Source organism: Macaca nemestrina, chromosome 14, assembly GCF_043159975.1.
Source record: "Macaca nemestrina isolate mMacNem1 chromosome 14, mMacNem.hap1, whole genome shotgun sequence".
Classification (NCBI taxonomy): domain Eukaryota; kingdom Metazoa; phylum Chordata; class Mammalia; order Primates; family Cercopithecidae; genus Macaca; species Macaca nemestrina.
Window position 1 is genome coordinate 12,361,640 of NC_092138.1, and position 25,616 is coordinate 12,387,255.

At 36.8% G+C, this 25,616-nt stretch overlaps 1 protein-coding gene across 1 annotated transcript in view; it reads left to right on the forward strand.

The window, feature by feature from the left end:
- LOC105498760 (ATP/GTP binding carboxypeptidase 1) overlaps nt 1–25,616 on the forward strand; it is a 203,351-nt gene that overhangs the window by 37,803 nt on the left and 139,932 nt on the right. The window contains 4 exon segments of the mRNA XM_011771082.3: nt 9,402–9,526; nt 19,621–19,688; nt 22,658–22,721; nt 23,447–23,593. Of these exon segments, the coding sequence (XP_011769384.1) occupies nt 9,402–9,526; nt 19,621–19,688; nt 22,658–22,721; nt 23,447–23,593 (404 nt within the window).

Below are 25,616 nucleotides of genomic sequence, written 5' to 3' on the forward strand. Positions count from 1 at the left end.
ACATTGAGAGAGGATATTGTGAGTCAGCAGGAAGAGATGAAATGTGAACTGGCAATACTTAAAACAGAAGAGAAAATATCACAGAAAGGACAATTAAATTAGCAGCAGTACGAAAGTAGATAGATGCTATAAAAGCACAGTAAAACACACGAAGAATAGTAATGGAAAAAGTGAACACAATTTAATAGATGTCAACAAAATGATTAAAGGGATTAGAGATAAAAGGTTAGATGTGGAAGACTGGCAAAAGAAGTCCAGTATACTTGTAACTGTAATTTCCAAGGAAGGAACGGAAACAGTGGAATAGAATGTGTTATTTAAAAGTTATGTTTTTAGAAATGTATCAAGAAAACTTCTGGTTGAGTGCTGGGAGGGAGAAGGAAGAATGATGACTTAAAACACACAGGCTGTGTCAGAGAAAACTGCGCAGAGTAGGACATATGCTAGATAGCAGAACATATTCTAGAGAAGTTTTGGACCTTAAAGGTAGTCTTTTGGGTAGCTAGGTAAACAGATAAAATTATATGGGGCAAAAAGAATCAGGCTGCTTCTAACAACAAAGCCTGTTCACCTTGAATTTAAAACTCTCTTGAACAACCCGAGTCAAAGAGGAAATAAAAACAGACATTTGAGAATATCTGGAATACAGTCATGAAAGCAGACGCTAACCTTTGGAAACAGGTGAAGCAGTTCCTGTAAAGGAATTCACATTTTTTCCTTTCCTAATTGACCTATTGGTAAAGACAGGTAAAAGGTAGTATATGTAAGTTGATCGCGTAGAAGTAGAGAGTGGAATAGTGGTTATGGGGACTTGGAGAGGTTGTTTTCCCTATTTATAAAGCAATCTGTCAGAGTCTGTTTTTGTCCTGTGTTACGGTGTTTTTACATTGTGTTGTGTTCATGGTGTTCCTGATGTGGACTGTTTGATCACCCCTACAATATAGCAATTGATGTAATTCTTTATAAACATATATTTTGGTTCAGATAAAAAGTTGGCTGGACGCAGTGGCTCATGCCTGTAATCCCAGCACTTTGGGAGGCCGAGGTGGGTGAATTACCTGAGGTCAGGAGTTTAAGACCAGCCTGGCTAACATGGTGAAACCCTGTCTCTACTAAAAATACAAAAATTAGCTGGGCATAGTGGTGGGCGCCTGTAATCCCAGCTACTCGGGAGGCTGAGGCAGGAGAATCTCTTGAACCAGGGAGGCGGAGGTTGCAGTGAGCCGAGATCGCACCACTGTCCTCCAGCCTGGGTGACAGAGCAAGACTCCATCTCAAAACAAAAAACAAAAAACAAAAAACAAGCCACGCGTGGTGGCTTGTGCCTGTAATCCCAGCACTTTGGGAGGCCAAGGCGGGTGGATCACTTGAGGCCAGGAGTTCAAGACGAGCCTGGCCAACATGGTAAAACCCCATCTCTAATACAAAACTTAACTTGGCATGGTGGCACATGCCTGTAATCCCAGCTACCCTGGAGGCCGAGGCACGAGAATCCCTTGAACCTGGGAGGTAGAGGTTGCAGTGAGCTGAGACTGTGCCACTGAACTCCAGCCTGGGCGACAGAACAAGACCTTGTCTCAAAAAAGAAAAAAAAAATATAGTGTGCTTAATATATATAGCAATGTATTAGTTTACATATAGGCTAAGCTGATGTAATAGATACCTCAGAATACAAGAATACAATGGCTAAATAGTCAAGCTTATTTCTATTTTATTAACCTAGAGGTGGTTGTTCAAGGGTGGCAGAATGGCTCTGCTTTTCCTGATTATGTGACTTCTGTCTCTGGGTCCCAGGTGTTTTCTCTTGGTCTCACTCTATCATAGCCAGTGGGAATGCAGAAAGGATGCACATCTTATTCTTAAAAGCAAAACTTGCAAAGTGGCTTACATCTTATCTGCCTATATGTCACTTGCCAGGACTTGGATACACGGCTATGCCTAGTGTGGTAGTCACAAGGGCTGGTCACATATATTTTAGTTCTCCTTTTGGGCACCTGGCAGGGTTGTATTGTATTGTTTTTGAGGTTAATCTGTGGCTGTGTGACTTGCTTTAGCCAGTGAAACGAACCGAAGTGATATTTGTCATTTCCAGGTGAGAGCTTTAAGAGCTAGTGCACTATTTGCCACATCTTTCTCTCTTTTTTTTTCCCTCTTGGTTTTGCGAATATGAAAACATCTCTGGCAGCCTACGTCGTTGAATGAGTCTCCTGCTGACTTGCGCTATACGTGTGATGTGAGCAGGAATTACACTTTCGTTGTGTTGAATAAGCCAAGGGGATTGTGGAGTTGTTCGTTTTGGCAGTATAACCTAGCCCAGAAGTTCTCAAGGTGTTAGCTGTGGACCTTAGAGGAATGCGGTCACAACCGTTTTAATAGTAGTACTGAGAGATGATTTGCTTTATTCGCGCTCATTTTCTCATGAGTATAATGCTGTTTTCCAGAGGCCTCATGATGTGTGATACTGTAACAGATTGAATGCAGAAGTAGGTATGAGACTGTGTCTTCTACTGAGCCAGACATTAAAAGAGATTTGTAGTAATGTAAAACACTGCCGCTCTTCTCTCTAAATTTTTTCTTTTTTGGTAAAATACAGATACCATTTATAAAAATGTTATGTAACCGATTTATTATTTTAAGTGATTTAATGATGAATGAGTACTTTAACATTTGTTCAGTTTTAATTTGTATTATGGTAAAAAAAAATCTATTCCACATAAAGTAGAGGAAAACAAAGTTATGTGTTTAATATTTGGAGAGAAACGTAAAAATGTGATTAAAGCCAGAGTAATAGTTATAATTGAGCAGAAATTTCTGAAAGATAAGGTGCATTTTGAAAATAAAGCCATATTGTTTGAAATTGTTTTACTACCATGCATCCTGCGTAATTCTAAAAGTTTTGTATATTTTTATGGGTTTTTTTTTTTGCTGCTTTTTTAAAACTGTATTTATGAGGAAGTCTTTATTACCTGCATTTGATTTACATTGTAAGGTGAAAAAGGTAGTGCAATTTATTTATAATGTGAATATAGGTTTTATATCCCTTGCCCTTACTTAAGAAATTATTTGTTGCAGAGACAATATCTGCTTATCATTAAGACTTTTGCAATATTCAAGAAAATTCATATTTTTAGGAAAATAGCTCCAAGATTGAATATAAACTCAAAGAATCAAAAGCAGCATGAGACCAATACAATGAAGCAAGTACTTGAGTGATAATGTCCTTAAAATATTTATTTGGGCTGGGTGTGGTGGCATGTGCCTATGGTTTCAACTCTTTGGGAGGCTGATGTGGGAGGATTGCTTCAGCCCAGAAGTTTGACCATCCTGGGCAGCATATAGTGAGACCCTGTCTCTTAAAAATAAATAAATGAAATTATTTTAAAAAATATGCATTTGAAGTTAACTTGATTTGATGTGTTTCACATTGATCATTTTTTCAATTCCATAATTTTCTCACTGTTACATACATAACATTAACAATTACAAATGGAACCTCCCAAAGTTGGTCTCAGCCTTACTTTGATGCATCTAAAAATAGGGTTAGGTGTGTAATCCCAGCACTTTGGGAGACCGAGGTGGGGGATCCAGGAGGTCAGGAGATCAAGACCATCCTGGCTAACACGGTGAAACCCCATCTCTACTAAGAATACAAAGAAATGAGCTGGGCGTGGTTGCGGGCGCCTGTAGTCCCAGCTACTCAGGAGGCTGAGGCAGGAGAATGGCGTGAATCCGGAAGGCGGAGCTTGCAGTGAGCAGAGATCGCGCCGCGGCGCTCCAGTCTGGGCGACAGAGCCAGAGTCAGTCTCAAAAAAAAAAAAAAAAAAAAAAAGAAAGGGTTAGGTGGGGAAGATACATTTCCCCCGCTAAGTGTCTTTATTTAACATTCTTCTGCTTTGCAGTGTAGTATCTTAAATTGCTCATTAGTAGCTTTCTTTCATTTGCATCCCACCACCCTCAGATTTTCTAAACCCAAAATGTAGTCAAATGGCAGAGCTGCCCTCTGGTGTTCACCCTCTGACTCTCAACGTTAGTGTCAACCAACAGTCTTACAAATTTTAGAACTGAGTTGGGAAGTAGCTTAGAATATAATTTTGTTCCACTTTCCTTCCGTAGATAAAAATAAAAATAAATTGATTTAACTGTTTATTTCCATTTATTTGCCTTTAAAAAATTTATCCATCATTTGGAAAAGCATGATTTTCACAGAGGAATCACTAAGATGCAAGTCGTTTTTTTTATAGTGGTAAATTTATTTTAATTGGTGTAATTAATTTTAACTGGTCAGGGTTACTGGCAAAGCAAGCTCTTAATTTTAGGACCTGTATTCTAATCAGTGTGTTTTGTAAGTTTGTGAATTCTTTTATGTTGAATTTTTTTAAATAGACGTTTTATTAACTGCTGAAAAAAATAACATGATCTTTTAAAAGAAAAATAATGAAAAACAAAATGGTCAGTTATTAAATTTTACAATGTTGGTTTCTGTGAATGCGAATTTCTCTCAAATCTGGGTTACAGAAATTTTTAAGAAGGTGTGTTTGCTCTCTAGTACACAGATTGTGGTGACTTGTATACCGTTTCTCACCAAAAAGAACCAGATCAGGATCGCTGAATGTACAAGATAAGCCTAAGAGAGCAGTTCTCAAACTTTTTGGCTTTAGACCCTTTTTCTATTATAAATTAATGATACTCCAAAAAACTTTTGTTCATGCGGATTATTTTATCTGTTGATAGTTATCATATAACAAATTAAAACCCATAATTTATCATATTACAAATATTTATCAATTCATTTAAAAATAATAAACCCATTGCATAACATATAATGTTTTTGCATTAAAAATAACTGTGGTTTCCTAAACAAAATAGATTTGGTAAGAAGAGTGGCATATTTTATTACATTTTTGCAGACCTTATTAATGTATGACTTAATAGAAAACAGATTCTCTTATCTGCTTCTGAGTTTACATGTTATATGTAAATATATATACATGTACATATTTTTTGTGTGTATTGTATTGTTGAAGGATACGAAGAAACATGTCTGGGTTCACACAGAAATATATAGTAAAGGAAGGAGTACTTTTGTGGCCTTTTTAGATTGTTGTCCTTCGATTTATGGTGGAGAAAAATAAAATTGTGTGTTAACTATTTGGAGAAAAGCAGTAAAAATGTGATCAAAGCAAAAATAATAGTTAAAATGCAGAACAAACAGTTTTAAATGAAAATGTGCTTTGGAAATAAAGCCATATTATTTGAAATTCAAATTGAAATTGATATTCCTTGATATTACACTAAAACTTGGTAAGTGGTAGTGTCTGAAATGTTAGTTACGATGTGGAATCTGAAACCATATTAGTGAACTTTTGTACTCTGTTACATTAAAATCCGTTGGTCTATCTTGCACTTAAAATAGTTCTTTTACCCATGTCTGATTTTGTAACACCATGCATTGGTCATTTTCGGTACTGATTTAGTTATGCAAATCTCGTAAATGTTGATTGATACTTTTTTTTTTTTTTTTTTTTTTTGAGACGGAGTCTTGCTCTATCACCCAGGCTGGAGTCCAGTGGCACAATCTCAGCTCACTGTAGCCTACATCTCCTGAGTTCAAGCGATTCTCCTGCCTCAGCCTCCCAAGTAGCTGGGATTACAAATGTGTGCCTCCACGCCTGGCTAAGTTTGGTATTTTTAGTAGAGACAGGGTTTCACTGTGTTGACCAGGGTGGTCTCGAACTCTTGACCTCCAGCGATCTGCCTACCTCGGCCTCCCAAAAGTGTTGGAATTACAGGCATGAGCCACTGTGCCGAACTGGGTTGACACATTTTTTTACACAATATTAAAAAATTATATTTGTTAATATCACCATTGATTTTATGAGAAAATTCTTTAAATATTGAGACACTGTCAAGGTCATTATGGTAGATCAGTGTTTTCCAAAATTCCAATTTTTGCTTGAAAGCTCAAATTTTATCATCAGCAACAAATCTATTAGTTGTTTCCTTTGAAGTGACAGGCTCACTTTGCTTATCTCCATGAAAAGAAAATGGCAAAGGCCAGGCATGGTGGCTCATGCTTGTAATCCCAGCACTTTGGGAGGCCAAGGTGGGTGGATCACTTGAGGTCACAAGTTGGAGACCAGCCTGGCAAACGTGGTGAAACCCCTTCTCTACTAAAAATACAAAAATTAGCTGGGTGTAATGGCTCATGCCTGTAATCCCAGCTACTCGGGAGGCTGAGGCAGGAGAATCGCTTGAACTTGGGAGGCGGAGGTTTCAGTGAGCCGAGATTGCACTACTGCACTCTAACCTGGGTGACAGAGTGAGACTCTGTCTCAAAAAAAAAAAAAAAAAAAAAAAGAAAAAGAAAATGTCTGGCAAAATATCCCAGTCTGAATAATCATTGTTTGTCCATCGTGTTTTTGAAGTAAAAATGATGTTCTGTGGAAAAAAGTGGCTGGTTTAGCTTGTCATTGAGACAGTTGCATGTATTTTCTTCCAAGATAACCGTCATATTTCAATATGCAGCAGAAATGTTTTTATGCACACAGAATATTAAGATGATGTACACTCATGGGTGAAGCTGGCATTCTCTTTAAACTACAAATTCATGGTGAATTTGTGAAAATAGTCAGTGAAAACTTTGGTCAGTGAAAAATGCACTATTAGAACAGTTTGGTGTCACTGCCTTCATTTTGCTGCAATGCCAACTCTTTACCCATCATTGCCTTTGGACCATCGGTGCAAATGTCAACACAATGTCAAAGGTAAATAATATGTTAGTATTTTAATGAAAATTGTCTTTGGCCTTGCACATTTTCTGAAAGGGTTTCAGGTACCCTTAGTGTTTTTTTTTTTTTTTTTTTTTTTGTATCTCTGTTTTATTTTCTGTGGTAACAAACATTTAAGAATCAGATAAAACAAGGGGCTCCTGAGCACCCAAGGGCCAGTACAGGCTGCCCATGAGGCCCTCACAGGAAAGCAACTGTGTCAGTTTTCCTGGTTTTGATATTGTCCTATAGTTATGTGATATGTAACCATTGGGGAAACTGAGTGAAGGTTACAAAGGACCAGTCTACTATTTTTGCAACTTCCTGTGAATCTATAATTACTTCAAAATAAAAAGTTAAAAAAATTACTGTGTGGAAATGGATTATTGGGCACAAGAAGGTAAGCAGACTAGTCACAAGATTGTGAGAGATGATGATTGCTTGAATGTGGGTAGTAATAGTAGAAATGGAGAGAAGTGAATGGATTTGAGGTGTTTTAGAGATAGTGCTTGTATTACGTTGCAGTGTGGAAAAGGGAGTCTAGATATTTATGTTGAGCAACTGAATTCATGTGAATTTGAGAAGGTTAGGATTGGAGGAGGAGTAGGTTGAGAGGAGGAACAGAAGTTTTACATTGGGCTCGTTAGGTTGGTGAAGCTATCATAGGTTGAGGCTGCTGTTGAACGTAGGAGCCAAGCAGCATACAGATAATAATTAGAGCTGTGGGATTAGATGGGATCACTCAAGGCAAAAGTGTAGTGAGTAAAGAGAAGTGGCCTGGGACAGAGCTGCTGGGGGAGACGTCAGTGTCTAGAGGTGTGTCAGAGGGGATCTCAAAGAAGGGGCAAGAGGAGGAAAATCAGGCGAGTATAGAGTCATTGAATCCCAAAGAAGAAAGTGTGTTAAGAAAAGAGGAGATAACTGGTTTGTGTGGTGCAGAGATGTGAATATGTTGGGATTAGAAGTGACCACAGGAGGCTTTGGGAGATCTCAAGAGTTCAGAAGGCAACCTGGTGGTTTGAAAAGTGAACAGTATGTGGGGAAACGGAGAGAGCAGTACATACTTCTCTTTGGAGGAATATCAGAGAAACCGCTGGTAGGAGCTCCTAGATCATACTTGTGTACCTACAAATCTGATTAATTGAAGGGGAAAGATAGATGAGGGATCAGAGAAAGTATAATTGAAAGACAAAGCAAGTACTTTGAGAATGAAAGGGACTGGGAGCAAGTGTATGAGTGGATTGTTCTTTGAATCTCAATGTACCAGCCAAATAGAGCCCGTTAAAAGTGAGAACATGTAACTCTTCTGCTCAGAAATTTCCCATCTCACTCATTGTACAAGCCAAAGCCCTTAAAATGGCCTACAAGCCTCTAAGCAATCTGCTATTTTTCTCTGTTCTCTCCCATGCCTACCCCCAGCTCTGACCTTGTTCCTTACTGTCTCCTCCAGCCGCACTGGCCACCTCATTGTTCATAGAACTTAGCAGGTTTGCTCCTGCCTGGGGATCCTGGAGCTCGCGCCTCCGTTTTTCTGGACAGCTCCTTTTGCCGGTATCTGCATGGCTTACTCACTCACTTCTTTCAGGCCTTTTCTTAAATGGTACTTTTTCAGTGGTCTTCTCTGACCATGCTGTCTAAAACTGTCTCTCTCTCCCTGCACTTTTTATTCCCCCAATGTGCTTTTTCTCCATAGTACTTCCCATCACCTGACATATAAAATGTACATATTTACTTATTTGACTTGTTTCTCACCATAAGAATGTACACTGTATGCGGGGTAGGAATTTTTGCTTGTTTTGTTTACACTATATTGACAATACCAAGATCAGTACCATATGTACAGTTTTTTTTTTTTTTTTTTTTTTTTGAGATGAAGTCTTGCTCTGTCGTCCAGGCTGGAGTGCAATGGCACAATCTCAGCTCACTGCAACCTCCGCCTCTTGGATTCAAGCAATTCTCCAGTCTCAGCCTCCCAAGTAACTGGGATGACAGGCATGTGCCACACGCCTGGCTAATTTTTTTGTATTTTTAGTAGAGATGGGGTTTCACCATGTTGGCCAGGCTGGTCTCGAACTGACCTCAAGTGATCCACCCGTCTCGGCCTCCCAAAGTGCTGGGATTACAGGTGTGAGCCACGGCACCCGGCCTATGTACAAATATTTGTGTGATAAATAGAAACAGGGAAGAAAGAACATAGGTGGAGGATAGGTAGGCTTAAGGATTTGGTGACAGGAAAGTGAGTGTATTCTTGCTAGATTTATACCAGTTATGAAGCAGGGCACTAATTGAGAATGGAGTGGGATGGGAAGAAGGATTATCAGAGTTTTGAGGAGAGCAGAATAAGTGTAAAAAGTCTTTGAGAGTGGAAAGGTGAACTTTCCAGGTGTGATGTAAGGTTACTGAACAGGGTTGAAGGGATATTTGTGATTTGTGATTTTCTGAAATAGAATGTGTTTCTCACTTAAGTCAGTAGAATTTTAACAATATTAAAGTATAGAACAGAGTAAGGAAGTGCAACGTGTAAATGCTTACTGTTTTTAAAAGAATAGAATTATTTTTTAAACAGTGATCATTATAGTATTGAATTTACATCATTGATTTAGAATGTGCCCTAACACCCTATATTCTTTTTAGCCTTACCAATAATTCTAGGATCGTGGGACTCCTGGCTCAGCTGGAGAAGATCAATGCTGAACCTTCAGAATCAGACACTGCCCGATATGTTACATCAAAAATTCTTCATCTGGCTCAGAGTCAAGGTAAACATTGATCTCTTCTTTGTTTTTGAAATGTTATTTTAATTCTTTAAAAGTGGATGCTAAAAATGTTCAAACTTCTAATGAATGGTTGATTTTCCACAAAAATTGAACTTTCAGGCTGGACCCCGTGGCTCACACCTGTAATCCCAGCACTTTGGGAGGCCGAGGTGGGCAGATCACGAAGTCAGTAGTTCGAGACCAGCCTGGCCAATGTGGTGAAACCCCATCTGTACTGAAAAATACAAAAAGTAGCTGGGTGTGGTGGCATGCGCTTACAGTCCCAGCTACTCGGGAGACTGAGGCAGGAGAAACGCTGGAACCTGGGAGGCGGAGGTCTCAGCAGTAAACTGAGACCAGCCTGGGTGACAGAGCGAGACTCCGTCTCAAAAAAAAAAAAAAAAAGAATCAAACTTTCTCAAATTGACTCAAGAATGGAAAACTGAATAACTCTGGAGGAAATTGATCTTCAAAGCATTGTTTCTAATAATGATTACAATTTTACTTGTATATGATTGCCACCCTCCAATTTACAGACAGTACCGAATTCCAGTGCTACTTGATATAGATTTTTGGCAAACAGATATCAAGTAGCATAGAATATTGGTTATTTTGTGCTCCTCACTTTGAAATTCAAGCTCTACCATTTAGTGGTTGGGTACCTTAGCGAAGTTATTGAATTTCTAGGATGTATAGTAGCTATACCATCTCTGAAGTAGAGGTCACAAATATCATGGGATTGTCATGAGATTTACATGAGAAGCATATAAAAAGAATGTTTAAAATGTTCTATAAACATCCTCTGTAATTAGACATTATTTTTATATTTTATGATGGTAATAGTACTAAATGGATTTCAAAAACCTGACGGAGTACACAAATAGTATTGACTTTGTACTTAGGAACATAATGTGAAAAGGCTCAAATAAAACATTAGGGAATTAAGTCTATACATGGAAATATGAATATCATTGTTAAAGAACACATTTCGCTGGGCGCGGTGGCTCAAGCCTGTAATCTCAGCACTTTGGGGGGCCGAGGTGGGTGGATCATGAGGTCAGGAGATTGAGACCATCCTGACTAACACTGTGAAACCCCATCTCTACTAAAAAATAGAAAAAATTAGCCAGGCATGGTGACGGGCGCCTGTAGTCCCAGCTACTCGGGAGGCTGAGGCAGGAGAATGGTGTGAACCCGGAAGGCGGAGCTTGCAGTGAGCCAAGATCGCCCCACTGCATTCCAGCCTGGGCGACAGAGCAAGACTCCATCTAAAATAAAAAATAAAAAATAAAAAGAACACATTTCAGTAATGCAAGATGGTTTAATATCAGGAAATGTGTCAGTATAACATTATCTGAACAGGTCAAATAAAATCCATGTAATTATCTTAATAGATAGTAAAAAGGACTTTGGTAAGACTAAAAACTGTGCATGATTTAAATAAGAGAAAACCAGCAGCTACTTTAATATTTAACAGTGCACATAAAAGGTATTTCTGTTAGAATTAAGGTTCAATAATTATAATCTTTATTTAATTTTTAAAAACTTAATTATTCTGGAGGCTTAGGTCATCCATGTAAGATGTTTGGCAGGCATTTACTGTTTCAAGGGCTCGGTATCTATTAACCCTTCTTCTTGTTCATAGACACTTATATATATTTTGATCACTTCCTCCCATGTAGCCCATGCATTTGGGGGATAGTTGACACCACCCCATTGTTTCTCACGTAATTTAAAATACTTGTACCTTTGAATTAAGAAAGCCACTGTATTGGATTCCAGGCTCTGGAAATATTGTACTTATTAACTAAGGCAACTAATGAACAAGGATGTTCATTGTATCAGTGTAAAATTAAATGTGCCAGGTATATTCACTACATTGTCATGTGAAATACCTCCTTCTCAAAAAAACCAAACAAAAAACCCAACAAAAACAAAAGAAAATGAATCCTTCAGACCTATAGATAAACACTTTTGTCCATTGCTCCTACCACTGTAGACTCTCCTTTGTGTCACAACCTAGAAACCCCTACTCCAGCATTACCACTGAAAATACTCCTAACCATACCTCTGTCAGAGAATGACCCTCTTCCCACCTTTTCAGCCACCACTGGAGTCTGACTCCTGAATACTGTCCCTTGGGGTGTGTAATCTCGTGACTCTGTTTATGGTGCCTAGAATTAGCCAACCAACACAGTATAAGTTGGTAGTGAAAGATTGTCCCAACCTTTATAGGATAATCCAGTTAGCTACCCATTTGGGAGAAAAAGTTTGGAATTTGTAGTTGAAAAAAGAAATGCAAACAACCAAGAAATGTACAGAAATTTTCTTTACTCCCTTACAGTTCAGGAACTGCTAATGAAAACAACCAAGATATCTTTCACTAGTCAGATTGACAGAAATTAGAATGACATCTGGTGCTGTTGAAGGCACAGGGAGAGGGTACTCTCATATACTGTTGGAGGTGTAGTAATTATTACAAACTTGGAGAAAATAATTTGGCAATGTGTGCTAAAACAAATTGCACCCGGTGTTTGACCCAGCACCTGGTATTTGATTTTTACTTTAAGAAATATATATATATATATATATATATATATATATATATATATATATATATATATATATATATGTATGTATGTATAATTTTTATTTTTATTTATTTAATTTATTTTTGAGACAGTCTCTCTCACTCTGTTGCCCGGACTGGATTGCAGTGGTGCAGTCTCGACTCACTGCAACCTCCACCTCCCTGGTTCAAGGCATTCTTCTGTCTCAGTCCCCTGAGTAGGTGGGATTACGCCAGCTAGGCGTATGCCACAACACCTGGCTAATTTTTTATATTTTTGGTAGAGATGGAATTTCACCGTGTTGGCAAGGCTGGTCTCCAACTCTTAACCTCAGGTGATCTGCCCACCTCGGCCTCCCAAAGTGCTGGGATTACAGGTGTGAGCCACCGTGCCCGGCCAAGAAATATATTTTAACTGAAATAAAAATGCTAGTTAGAGAGAGTATAGAGATATTCATTGTGGCATTATTTGTAATGTCAAAGGTCAAGAAACAACTTAAATGTTTATCATTAAGAGAATGTGTGAATAATTTTTGATATAGCCAAACTGGAAATTTATAGTCATATTATGCAGCTATTATGAATAATACATTAGTTACGATGGGGACTCTTGTAACCCCCACACCCAGACTTACCCCAAACTAATTAAATCTTATTGTTAAAGCTTTTCAGATGGTTCTAAAATTGAGAGCTACTGCTGTAGACAGGGAATGGCTAGTGTTTTCTGGGAAGGGCCAGATAGACATATTTTAGGCTTTGTGGGCCATACAGTCTCTGCCCTGTAGCACAAAAACAGCCACAGATGATACATAAAGAAACAGGCATGGCTGAGTTCCTATGAACTTTATTGTAGACACTGAAAAAAAAATTATAATTGAAACATACAGTTCAAATGTGTAACTATATGCACTCTCTTGGAGGCTTAAATTTAGTATATTACGTACAGCAAGATTCTTTAGTTCATATGACTGTAAATGTATATAGTCTCATTTTTGTATAAAATATGTGTAGTCTCATTTTTTGTATAAAATAAACCATTATATTTGTATGTAATATTTGTATGAGCCAGGCCAAAAGATAAAAGGAAGGATGCATATCAAATTGTTAGCAGTAGCTATATTGATGGGATAGGAATGGAGGAGAATAAGGTAAGCTAATTTTGTTTCAAACACTTTTAAATTGTTGCAACAAGCATATACTACTTATGTATTTAAATGATATAAAAAACCAACCCCTACAACACATTTTATTCACACTATGAACTTACACATTTCCATAATTTGCCTCTCGTTAACTATTTATGTACAGTGAACATGGTTATCTCTTGCAATTTTCCTTTAGCTTTTTTTTAGAAACATTTATATTATCTATTTTCATGCAAATGGTTAATTTGTTGGCCCATGGTTGTTGCTAATCTTTCCTTATAATCCTTTTAGTTTCTATAGAGTAGGGAATGTCATTCCTGATTTTGGTGGTGCCCTCTCTTTTTTCTCGGTCAGCTCATTAGTTCTCAACCAGGAGTGATTGCGTTTGCCCCACTTTTCCCCCCAGGGGCATTGGCAATGTTTGGTGACATTTTTAGTTGTAAATTTTTTTTTAGTGGGGCTTACTGGAATCTGTTGGATAGAAGCCAGAGATGTTGCTGAACATTCTGTAATATATAGATCAACCCCCCACAAGAAAGAATTATCTGTCCCAAAATGTCAAGAGTGCTGAGGTTAGGAAACCCTAGGCTAGCTAAAAGTTGATCAATTTTGTTGATATTGTTAAAGAACCAACTTCTGGTTTAATTGATTTTCCCTTTTGTTTCATTGATTTCCTTCTTTTGTTTATTGCTTTCTTCCTTCTACTTGTTTTGAGTTTAATTTGCTCTTTCCTCGCCTTTTTTTTTTTTTTTTTTAAATTTTGAGACTGTTTCATTCTTGTTGCCCAGACTGGAGTGCAATGGTAAGATCTCGGCTCACTGCAACCTCTGTCTCCTGGGTTCAAGTGATTTTCCTGCCTCAGCACCCCCGAGTAGCTGGGATTACGGGCACCTCTCACCACACCTGGCTAATTTTTTGTATTTTTAGTAGAGACGGGGTTTCAACATGTTGGCCAGGCTGGTCTTGAACTCCTGACCTCAGGTGATCCACCCACCTCAGCCTTCCAGAGTGCTGGAATTACAGGCATGAGCCACCGCGCCTGGACGCCATTTTCTTACAGTGGATGTCTAGATTATTTATTTTGAGACCTTTTTTTCCACTGGAGGCATTCAAAGCCATAGATTTTCCTGTAAACACTGCCTTAGCTACATTCTACAAATTTTGATATATTGTATTTTTGTTTTAATTCAGTTGACAATATGTTCTGATTTTCTTTGTGATTTTTTTCTTTAACCCATAGGTTTTTTAGAAGTGTGTTGTTTAATTTCCCAATATTTCAGGAATTCTTAAATTTCCTTCTGTTGATTTCTAATTTAATTCTGTTGTGGCCAGAGAATATACTTTGAATTATTTCAATTCTTGGAATTGCTTGAGACTTGTTTTATGACCTAGTTTATGGTTTCTCCTGAAAAATGTTCTGTGCCTACTTGAAAAGAATGTATATTCTGCTGTTGTTGGGCGAAGTGTTCTATACATATCAATTAGGTCAGGTTAGTTGATAGTGTTGTTCAGATCTCTTATACACTGTTGATCTTTCTATTCAGGTGCTCTGTTAATTATTAAGAGGTGTTAAAATGTTATTAAATTGTGTATTATTTTTTTAATTTTGGCAGGTTTTGGTTAATGTATTTTGAGGCCCTGTTGTTAGCTGTGTGTACATTTATAGTTGTTTCATTTTCCTGATAGTTTGCCTCTTCCATCATTGTGAAATATTGCTTTTTGTCTCATTATAGTTCTAGACTTAAAGTTCATTTTGTCTAATGGTAATATCACCACTCCAGCTGCCTAATGATTACTCATTGCGTATCGTACCTTTTTTCGTTCCTTTTACTTTGAACCTGTTTGTACCTTCAAATCTAAAGTGTGTTTCTTGAAGATAACATATTGTTGGATCTTGCTTCTTAACTAGTCTGAGTGTTTTAGTGCTTCCAATTTAATGCATTTATTAATATGATTGGATTTACAGCTGCCATTTTGCTATTTGTTTTGTTTCATGTGTTTTCCATTCTTCTCATTCTTTCACTGCTTTTGTGTTATCTAACTTTAAGACATTGTAGGTCTTTTCTTAGTGGTTCCTGTAAGGATTAAAATGTGCATCTTTTTACAGTGTACTGTGGTGCTCTTAATTCCAGTCAGTATCAAAACTCCCCATATAGCTTCATTTCCTTCTCACTCCTTATGCTGTTATTGATTTACATGTTATGTTTATACATACTAGAATCCCAGCAATACAGTGTTATAATTATTGCTTACACATCTTATGCTTTATAAAGAAGTTCTGAATGAAGAGCAGGATTAAGAGCCAACATATTGATAGTTAAAGTAACGGGTGGAATTAAGTTTCCTTAGAAGGAGATGTAGAGTGAAAAAGCTGAGGCTTGTGTCCTGGGAACTGTGCACATTTAGATAGGGCTCTAAGGGGGTCTTGTGAAGATAATCAAGTGCGTTCACATGATTTTATGTCTTTGATGTTTTACCCCTTTATCATTGTGGAAAGTTTCTCTTTATCTCTGGTAGTGTTCTTTGTCTGAAGTTTATTTTGTCTGATATTAGTATAACCCTTCAAGCTTTCCTGCGGTTGTTGTTTTGCATGATACAGTCTTTTCCATTCTTTTACTCCCAACCTTTTTGTGTCATTGAATCCAAAGTATGATTTCTGTAGACAGCATATAGTTGGATCTTTTTTAAAAAAATACTTAACCAGTTTGACAGTCTGAGTGTTTCATTTGAGCATTTGGTCTGTTAACATTGAATGTAGTTGTTGATTGGATTTAGGTCTGCAATTTTATTTTCTCTTTGTCTTTTATGTTTTTTATTCCTTTTCTTCCTGTCCTACCCTATTTTGGATTATTTGTTTTTTTTTAGAATTTTGTTTTAATTTACCTATTGGCTTTTTAGTTATACCTCTTTTCATTTTTAAGAAGTAATTTCTTTGAAGATTACAGTAAATGTCATTAACTTTTCACAGTTTGCTTAGAATTATTATTGTTACTTCATGTAAATTTAGAATCTTAAATTTTTTCTGCCGTTCTTCAGCTGTAATTGTCATATATATCTACATCTATATACATTACAACACAATTTTTGCTTTATCCAGTCATGTATGTTTTAAAGACATTAAGAAGAAAAAAGGTAGAATTTACATTTGCAGAGATATTTACCATTTTGAAAGCTCTTTATTATTTTCTAAGATGTGCGTTTGGTCTGGTGCCATTTCTCTTTAGCCTACAGAATTTTGTCATTTCCGGTAGTTCAGATTGGCTGTGGAAGATTTTTTTTTTTTTTCTTAATCTGACAGTGAATTTTTTTCACCATTTTTGAAGGATATTTTTACTGGATATAGAATTCTGGGTTGGCAGTTTCATCATTGTCATCATCTTTTAGCATTTTAAAGTGTGCTTAAAATTGTGTTTCCACCATTTTATGGCCTCCATAATTTCAAATGAGAACTCTGTTGTCATTTGAATCTTTGTTTTCCTGAATGTTATATGTGATTTTTTTCTAGCTGATTTCAGGATTTTTTTTTTTTTTTTTTTTGGTTTTGCTTTTCAAGTTTGACTGGCTGTAGTTTTCTTCATAGTTATCCTGCTTGTAATTCACTGATATTCTTGAATCTGTAAATTTCTATCTTTAGCCAAATTTGGGACATTTTTGGTTGCTCAATTTTTTTCTCCCTTATTTTCTCTATTTGTCTTGTGGAAGTATGATTATACATATATTAGATTTTTGGTATTTTTTTCAGCTATTGTTGAGGCTTGCATCTTTTAAGTTTAATTCTCTGTTATTGGGGTTGGATAATTTCTGTTGTTCTCTTGTCAGTTTCACTGCCTCTTTCCTATGCATTCTTCCAGTTAGCTGTCTGATAATTTATTTCGGGTGTTATTTTCTTTATTCTCAAGGGTGCACTTGGTTCTTTTGCTTTTGTAGTTTCTATTTCTCTGCAGTGTTTTCCCGTCTTTTCATTCATTGTGTACTTCTTTAATGTCATTTATTATAATAGCTGCTTTAAAATTCTTGTCTGTAAATCTAAATCTAACATTCAGATAATTGAAGCTGTTGAAGAAAGAATACAGCATTATAATAACTGGGAAGGATTATATTTAAAGAAGCCAAAGGAAGATGCAGTAGTCAACAGTACTAAGTGTTAGGAAGGTTAGTTAAAGTTCTTTTTGGTTGGATTATTAACAAATTATTGATCACAACAAAAGCACTTTTCAAGTGATAGGATTAGATGGAAGATTACAGTATGTTATAATGTGAGTGGCAAATGAAATAATCACAGGGAATATAGAGTACTTGTTTGAGGAGCTTCATTGAGAAAGAAAAGAGGGAAATAGAGGGGGAGGCAGGGTAAAATAAGATTTGGTAAGCATGTGGAATAATAAAAAGTGTATTTATTGGTTGAGGAGGAACAACCGATAGTTGGTAGAGGTTGAAGATAAAGGTTCATAAGAACATAGAAAGGATGGAATTCAGAACATAGATGAAGGGACATTTCTTCCTAACCTCCACTTCCCTGCTCCTCTCTGCCATTTATTGGCAGAAGGAATGCAAGACTGTCAAGGATTTTGGTACAGGAGCATATACAGTTTGGTTGTTATTAGTAAAATGTTTTGTTAACTATTACTTTGCTTCATTTTAATGAGGAAAAATTTAGGTTCTGAGAAGTCCAGAGAATGAGAGGAAAGATTGAGGGCTACTATAAATGTTGGAATAGCTATAGGCTATGGCAGGGCCCATGGTGATGGATGTGAGCTAAGATAAGTGAAAGGAGCAGTTTTGTGTTCCCAAGTGAGGTTGGAATTCATTAATTTTATGGTATTAACAGTCTTAAATTGTGGTGTTATTTTAACTCTGATGTAGGAGTAGGGAACTTAGCTTTTTGGGATTCACTTCTGTATCAGGGTTTGTGGTGGGAAAGTTGGTGGGGGTGGATGTGCTTGGAATCCAAGTTAAGCATGGAGGGGACTGATACTGTGGGAAAACAGTGCTACCTCGCACTGGATAAGAAGTTTCAACAAAGATGACAGTGAGGTTTATATAGTCTTTATAAAGGAAAGATGAATAGAAATGTTAGGAGGTTATGGTCCATAATTAAAAGATTAGAGGTTAAGATATCAGAGGCAGAGCAGTTTGAGGTCCTGAGAATGGCCATCCAGAATGTTGATGAATTGGAGCACAGAGGGAAGGATTTTGTTATGAGGTCAAGAAACTATGGAACTAGGTATTTGAATGAATTTTCTACATTGGCATTGAAGTCTCCCAAGATCATGGCAGAATTTGGAGTAGAGTAGAAAACTGTTAGTATGAACACCTAATTCTCATTTAGTGTGAGGCGTAAACAAAACAGTGGTGAATGTTAACAAGGGGAGGCTGCATTATACTGTCTTCAAAGGAAGAGAGTTTTTTTACCCTTCATGGAGGTGAAAATGTAATGGCTTGTTAGTGGTGATGTTAATATTGAAAAATAATTTGGCTTTAATATTAAATCGGGGGCCTTTAAAATACTATATCAAGGATACATTAGATATTTGAAACAGTGTTTTATTTTACAACTCAATATTTTTTGGTGGAGGCAGCAGGGCTGCCTTGAACAATGAGATCACTTGGACACAGGAAGGGGATCATCACACACTGGGTCCTATTGTGGGAAGGCGGGGGGTGAGGGATAGCATTAGGAGATATACCTAAAATAAATGACGAGTTAATGGGTGCAGCACACCAACATGGCACATGTATAGATATGTAACAAACCTGCACGTTGTGCACATGTACCCTAGAACTTAAAGTATAATTAAAAAAAAATACAAAAGTTAGCCGGACGTGGTGACACACACCTGTAATCCCAGCTGCTCAGGAGGCTGAGGCAGGAGAATTGCTTAAACCTTGGAGGTGGAGGTGGTTGTGAGTGGAGATTGCGCCATTGCACTCCAGCCTGGGTGACAGAGTGAGACTCCATCTCCAAAAAAAAAAAAGGTATTAATGCGATCAAAACATTGGAAAATGGTAGTAGGTTTTTATTTTCACCCATTTTGATGAACAGTTTTCTAGTTCTACTCATGAAGATGAGGCAAGACTCCTACCTTCCCTAGTTCTGGCACCTCTACTATATTATTGATTTTAAGATTCTAAATGAATGAATAGGGATCACCTAATTCATGACAGGAGCTGTGATGAAATGTGAAGAATGCTGTGTTAACTGAAATCTCGAAGTCCACATGCGGTAGAATTAGCAACATCACAGGGAAGAATGTCTGTGAACCAAGTCAGAGTGTTTACTGTACCAGTGGAGGCTTGTTGAATTTTTATTAGCTATATGCAACCAAACTATACATACTGTTAAAAATGTATATTTGAGAAAAAAATTGTTTGCTACTTTTCAGAAAAAACAAGGAGAGAAATGACAGCCAAAGGTTCTACAGGAATGGAAATTCTGCTGTCAACATTAGAGGTAAATCAGTGACACACTTTAATTATGTAACTACTAATGCCAAGCGATACTGAAGAAGAAAAAGCCTATGTGTGTGTATAAATACACACAGAAACACATACACACGTACATATATACACATACACATACATATACACACGTGTGTGTATATATATATGTAACAATTTTTATTTTAGAGGTAAAGCCAGTGAATGAAAGTTTGTTTTAGGTTTTTAAAATACTATTTGGAATGGTGGTATAAATATTCTAATATGTGTTAGGTGACTGTTGAAGTATATTTCCCTTTTACAATTATAATGATAACTAAATTGTCATCCTAACATGCCATTCTAGTTGGTAATAGAAAATAAAGCATTAGCTGGAAATAAATCTTTAGCTTAAAACAAATGGTTGACATTGAAAATTATCGTTTATTGTTTTAGCTGATATACATTTGTGATTTTACTACACATATTGGTTAACTATATTATATTGATGATAATTGAATTTCTATGCCAGTGTAAAGTTTTGGGTGAACCAACAGGATGTATTCAGAATCAGGATTCTGTATTTTGTTCAGTTGCAATGTTAAGAACAATAAATGAATTCATGTTCTTCAATAGGAGATCTTAGCATCATGAAGATGTCATTTCTCCCTAGACTGATCTGTTACTTCAGAGCAATCTCAATAAAAGTTACCAACATGTTTTTTCTTTCTTTTACCAAATTTTTTAACCAAAATTTTACCAAATTTTTTTTCTTTTCTTTTTTTTTGAGATGGTGTCTCACTCTGTCGCCCAAGCTGGAGTGCAGTGGCGTGATCTCGACTCAATGCAACCTCCGCCTCCCAGGTTCGAGTGATTCTCCTGCCTCAGCATCCCAAGTAGCTGGGATTATAGGTGCACACCACCATGCCTGGCTGATTTTTGTAGTTTTAGGAGAGATGGGGTTTCACCATGTTGATCAGGCTGGTCTTGAACTCCTGACCTCAGGTGATGATCCGCCTGCCTTGGCCTCCCAAAGTGCTGGGATTACAGGTGTGAGCCACTGTGCCCGGCCTAACCGTTTTGTTTTTAAAGTCCAAATGGGGAGACATAGTCAGCAAAATATAAAGCACATTTCTGAGAATGAAGATAAATGAGAAAGGACTATCCCCATTAAATATCAAAGAACATTAGAAGTCTTCAGTAATTAAAATAGTTTGGAAATTATGCATGAGTAATAGATAGACTACTACTATAATGTAACAGAATAGAAAATCCAAAAACAAAATGCATATGGGAATTTAGTATTATTTATTAAAGGTAGCATTTCAGATCAGTGAGGAATAGAGTGGTAACTATCTGGAACAATGTAACATTGAATCCTGATTTCCTGCATTCCACACCCAAATAAATTCCATATGAAGCAAATATTTAAGCATGGAAAATGGAATAATAATACTAGAGAAAGAGAGAGGAACTTTAAAATAATCTTACAACAAAGAAGGCTTTTTTAAGTATGAAAAAATAGAAACTATAAAAGATTGATAGATTCAACTATATTAACAAAAGGATGTAGAAAAAAACACCATGGATACTTGGAAAACTGAGGAAAAGTATTTTGGCTTATATAATTTCTTTGACATGTAAAGAACTTCTTCAGTTAAAGGCCGGGTGTGGTGGCTCACGCCTGTAATGCCAGCACTTTGGGAGGCCGAGACGGGTGGATCACAAGGTCAGGAGATTGAGACCATCCTGACCGGTAAAACCCGCTCTACTAAAACCCCGTCTCTACCAAAAAAAAAAAAAAAAATTAGCCGGGCGTGGTGGCGGGCGCCTGTAGTCCCAGTTACTCAGAAGGCCGAGGCAGGAGAATGGCCTGAACTCGGGAGGCGGAGCTTTCAGTGAGCCGAGATCGGGTCACTGCACTCCAGCCTGGGCGACAGAGTGAGACTCCATCTAAAAAAAAAAAAAAAAAAAAAAAAAAAAGAACTTCTTCATTTAGGAAGGAAAAAAAAAACAAAACAAAACCCTCAAAAACCATGTAAAGGCTATGCACAGTTCTCAGAAAAAGAAACACAGATGTCACTTGAGATTGAGCATTACTTTTAATAAGATAAATAAAACCGAAGTACAATGTTTAAACATTTTCACTTATGAGATCGGTTGTCCAAACTTGGAGAAATAGCCCCTCCTCTGCATTGCTGATGGTAGTATAAATTATTTCCTAGAGAGCAGCTTGGTAATATCTATTAAAATAAAGGCCCATATTCTTTGAACTTGAAATTGTAGGCATTTACCTTACTGTACAGATGTACTTTACCACGTGAAAATATATATCCTTAGTTAAATTTGAAACTTTTAATAGCAAAATATTAAAAGCAACCTAAATATTTCATGGGTAGATGACTGGTTAAATAAACAATGGTGATATAGACATATAATGGAATATATCCTGTAGCCCTCAAGAAGAAGAAGCTCTTTATCTATTGATATGTAAAATATCAAGGTGCAAAATAGTACCTATAGAGCAATACTATTTGGAGAAATAAACCTGTATGCACATGTATATTTACATGGATTTCTTTTATATGTGCATATTATCTTTGGCAGAATGCAAAAGAAATTAATAACATGATCATCTTCTGGGAGGGCAGCTAGGTGATTAAGTAGTCACCAGACATACATTGTAGTGCCATTTAAATTTTGATTCATTTACTTTTTATTATCTGTTTGGTAGAAAGATGAGGAATTCAGATGACAGAATGATTCTTCTTGGAGTAATGTCAATATTAAGCAAGTAATATAATAACTAAAAATGATTTGTAAAAATTCTTAAAGGCAGAAGGAAACAGACTGAAATGATGAAAGAATAGTGAAAACCTGAATACATTTGTTCCTAGAGAAATTGGAAAGGTTATTTGTAAAATATGGGTAGTTCCCAGTGGATTCAAAAGTTTGGGAATCAAAAGTTTACAATGTTTTAATAAAACAAACTATTTATTTCAGAACACAAAAGATCTTCAAACTACACTTAATATCTTAAGCATTCTTGTTGAGCTGGTGTCAGCTGGTAAGTTTTTGTTTCTTTGGTCTAATTTCTGTTTCTAAACAGTGATCAACAATGTATCATATTCACTTTATTTGGAATTTTCTGATACTCTTATAGAGGCTATTCTGAATATTGGAATTTAGAAACTGAAATTTCATACTTTGTTGTCGTTGCTTTGTTTTTGGTATCTTTTCAGGTATCCCTCAGACTACCCCATAGCCATGTATTTCACAGCCTTGAACCTAGAATTTCAGCATGATTTGTGTTTACCCTTTGTGTTCTATTTTCTAAATAAATGAGATTAAACAAAATATGTTGACGGTATTTGTTTGATTTTATTGATTGATTGCTTGAGATGGAGTTTTGCTTTTGTCGCCCAGGCTTGACTGCAGTGGTGTGATCTCTGCCCACTGCCATCTCTGCCTCCTTGGTTCAAGAGATTCTCCTGCTTCAAACTCCCAAGTAGCTGGGATTATAGGTGTGTGCCACGATGCCTGGCTAATTTTTGTATTTTTAGCTGAGATGGGGTTTCACCATGTTGGCTAGGCTGGTCTTGAACTCCTGACCTCAGGTGAATCCGCCTGCCTCGGCCTCCCTAAGTGCTGTGATTACAGGAGTGAGCTACTGCGCCCGGCCGTATTTGTTTGATTTTAGAAGTCATCAGTTTTAACCATTTCTTGAATGCTAACAAGTTATGATACCTAATATGGGAGGATTTGTTGTTTCAATTTCTTTTTTATTGTTAGGTGGAGGTAGAAGAGTGAGTTTCTTAGTCACCAAAGGTGGTTCTCAAATACTGTTGCAGTTACTTATGAATGCCAGCAAAGAATCTCCCCCACATGAGGACTTAATGGTACAGATTCATTCTATTCTTGCAAAGATTGGACCGAAAGGTAAGGGATTTCATTTGTATGATTGTTGAATCTAGAACTATTTTTGTAACATGATTCTCTCACCTTGTAACTACTCAGTTTTTAAAAATGTTATTTTAAATTTCTATGGATACATAGTAATTGTATATGTTTATGGGGGTACATGTGATATTTTGATACAAATGTATCTGTAATGATCAAATCTGGGTACATGGGGTATCCATCACCTCAAACATTCATTATTTCTTTGTGTTGGGATCATTCCAAATCTTCTTTTATAGCTATTTTGAAGTATATAGTAAATTATTATTAGCTATAGTTGCCTTACTATGTTACCACTGGATGTTATTCCTTCTATTGAAATGTATTTTTGTATCCATTAACAAACTCGTCTTTATCTCCCGCTCCCCATTACCCTTGGCAGCCTCTGATAACCACTATTCACTCCTTTTATGAGATCAATTTTTTTAGCTTCCCCGTATGAAAGAGAATATTGATATTTATCTTTCTGTGCCTGTCTTGTTTCACTTGCATAATGTCCTCCAGTTCCATTCATGTTGCCGCAAATGACAGGATTTCATTCTTTTTTATGGTTGAATAATATTCCATTGTGTAAATAAACCACATTTTCTTTATATATTCATTCATTGATGGACGCCTAGGTTGATTCCATACCTTGGCTTTTGTGAATAGTGCAGCAGTAAACATGGGAATGCAGATAGTCTTCAGTATACTTATTTCCTTCCATTTGGATATATACCCAACAGTAGGATTGCTAGATCATCTGGTAATTCTATTTTCAGTTTTTTGGGGAACCCCCATACTGTTTTCCATAGTGGCTGTACTAACTTAGATTCTTGCAAACCGTGTATGAGTGTTCCCCTTGCCCCTTATCCTCACCAGCATTTATTATTTTCTGTCTTCTTGGTAACAGCTGTTTTAACTGGGATAAGACGATCTCTCATTATGGTTTTGATTTGCATTTCCCTAATGATTAGTAATGTTGAGCGTTTTTATCTATACCCATTGCCCATTTATATGTTTTCTTTTGAGAATATTTATTCAGATCTTTTGCCCGTTTAAAAAATCCTTTCTCTTTTTTTTCTTTTTTGCTGTTATTTGAGCTCCTTATATATTCTGGTTATTGATCTAGTGTCAGATGAGTAGTCTGTATTTCCTCCCATTCTGTAAGTTATCTCTTCACTTTGTTGATTGTTTCCTTTGCTGTTCAGAAGCTTTTTAGCTTGATGTAATCTCATTTGTCAATTTTCGCTTTGGTTACCTATGCTTTCCAGGTCTTACTAAATAAATTTTTACCCAGACTAATGTCCAGAAGCATTCTCCAATGTTTTCTTATGGAGAGTACTTAATTTTTAAAATCTAAAATGCTACAGCTTTTTCTTAGATTTAGTAATGAAATGCTTTTTTTTTTTTTTTTTTTTTTTTTTTGACAGAGTCTCATTGTATTGCCAGGCTGGAGTGCAGTGGTGTGATCTGGGCTCACTGCAACCTCCGCCTCCTGGGTTCAAACGATTCTCCTGCCTCAGCCTCCCGAGTAGCTGAGACTACAGGCGCGTGCCACCATGCCCATCTCATTTTTTGTGTTTTTAGTAGAGACGGGGTTTCACCATGTTGGCCTGGATGGTCTCAAATTCCAGACCCCATGATCCGCCCACCTTGGCCTCCCAAAGTGTTGGGATTACAGGCGTGAGCCACCGCACCTGGCCGAAATGCTTTTTTATAGTCAACTAGTGACCTGCAAGAACTGAGAATCCAAAATTTATGAGGAATTCTATTGCATGTGGTAGAAAAAAGAAAAATGTTTGGGTCACAAATGTCTCTTGGAGTGTGTATGTGCCCTCTCAATGTGTTTCTAAAGGATACATGCAATATGGGTATTGTTGAGGCTAGAAGGAAGGAGTATGGATGGGAATGTTTTGAAGAACATGGAGGTAAAATATGTCACTGTTTTCTTTAATAGTCATATTTGTGTTGCATAGTGTGAATGCTCAGGAAACGTACAATCTTACTTAAGAAGAGAAAA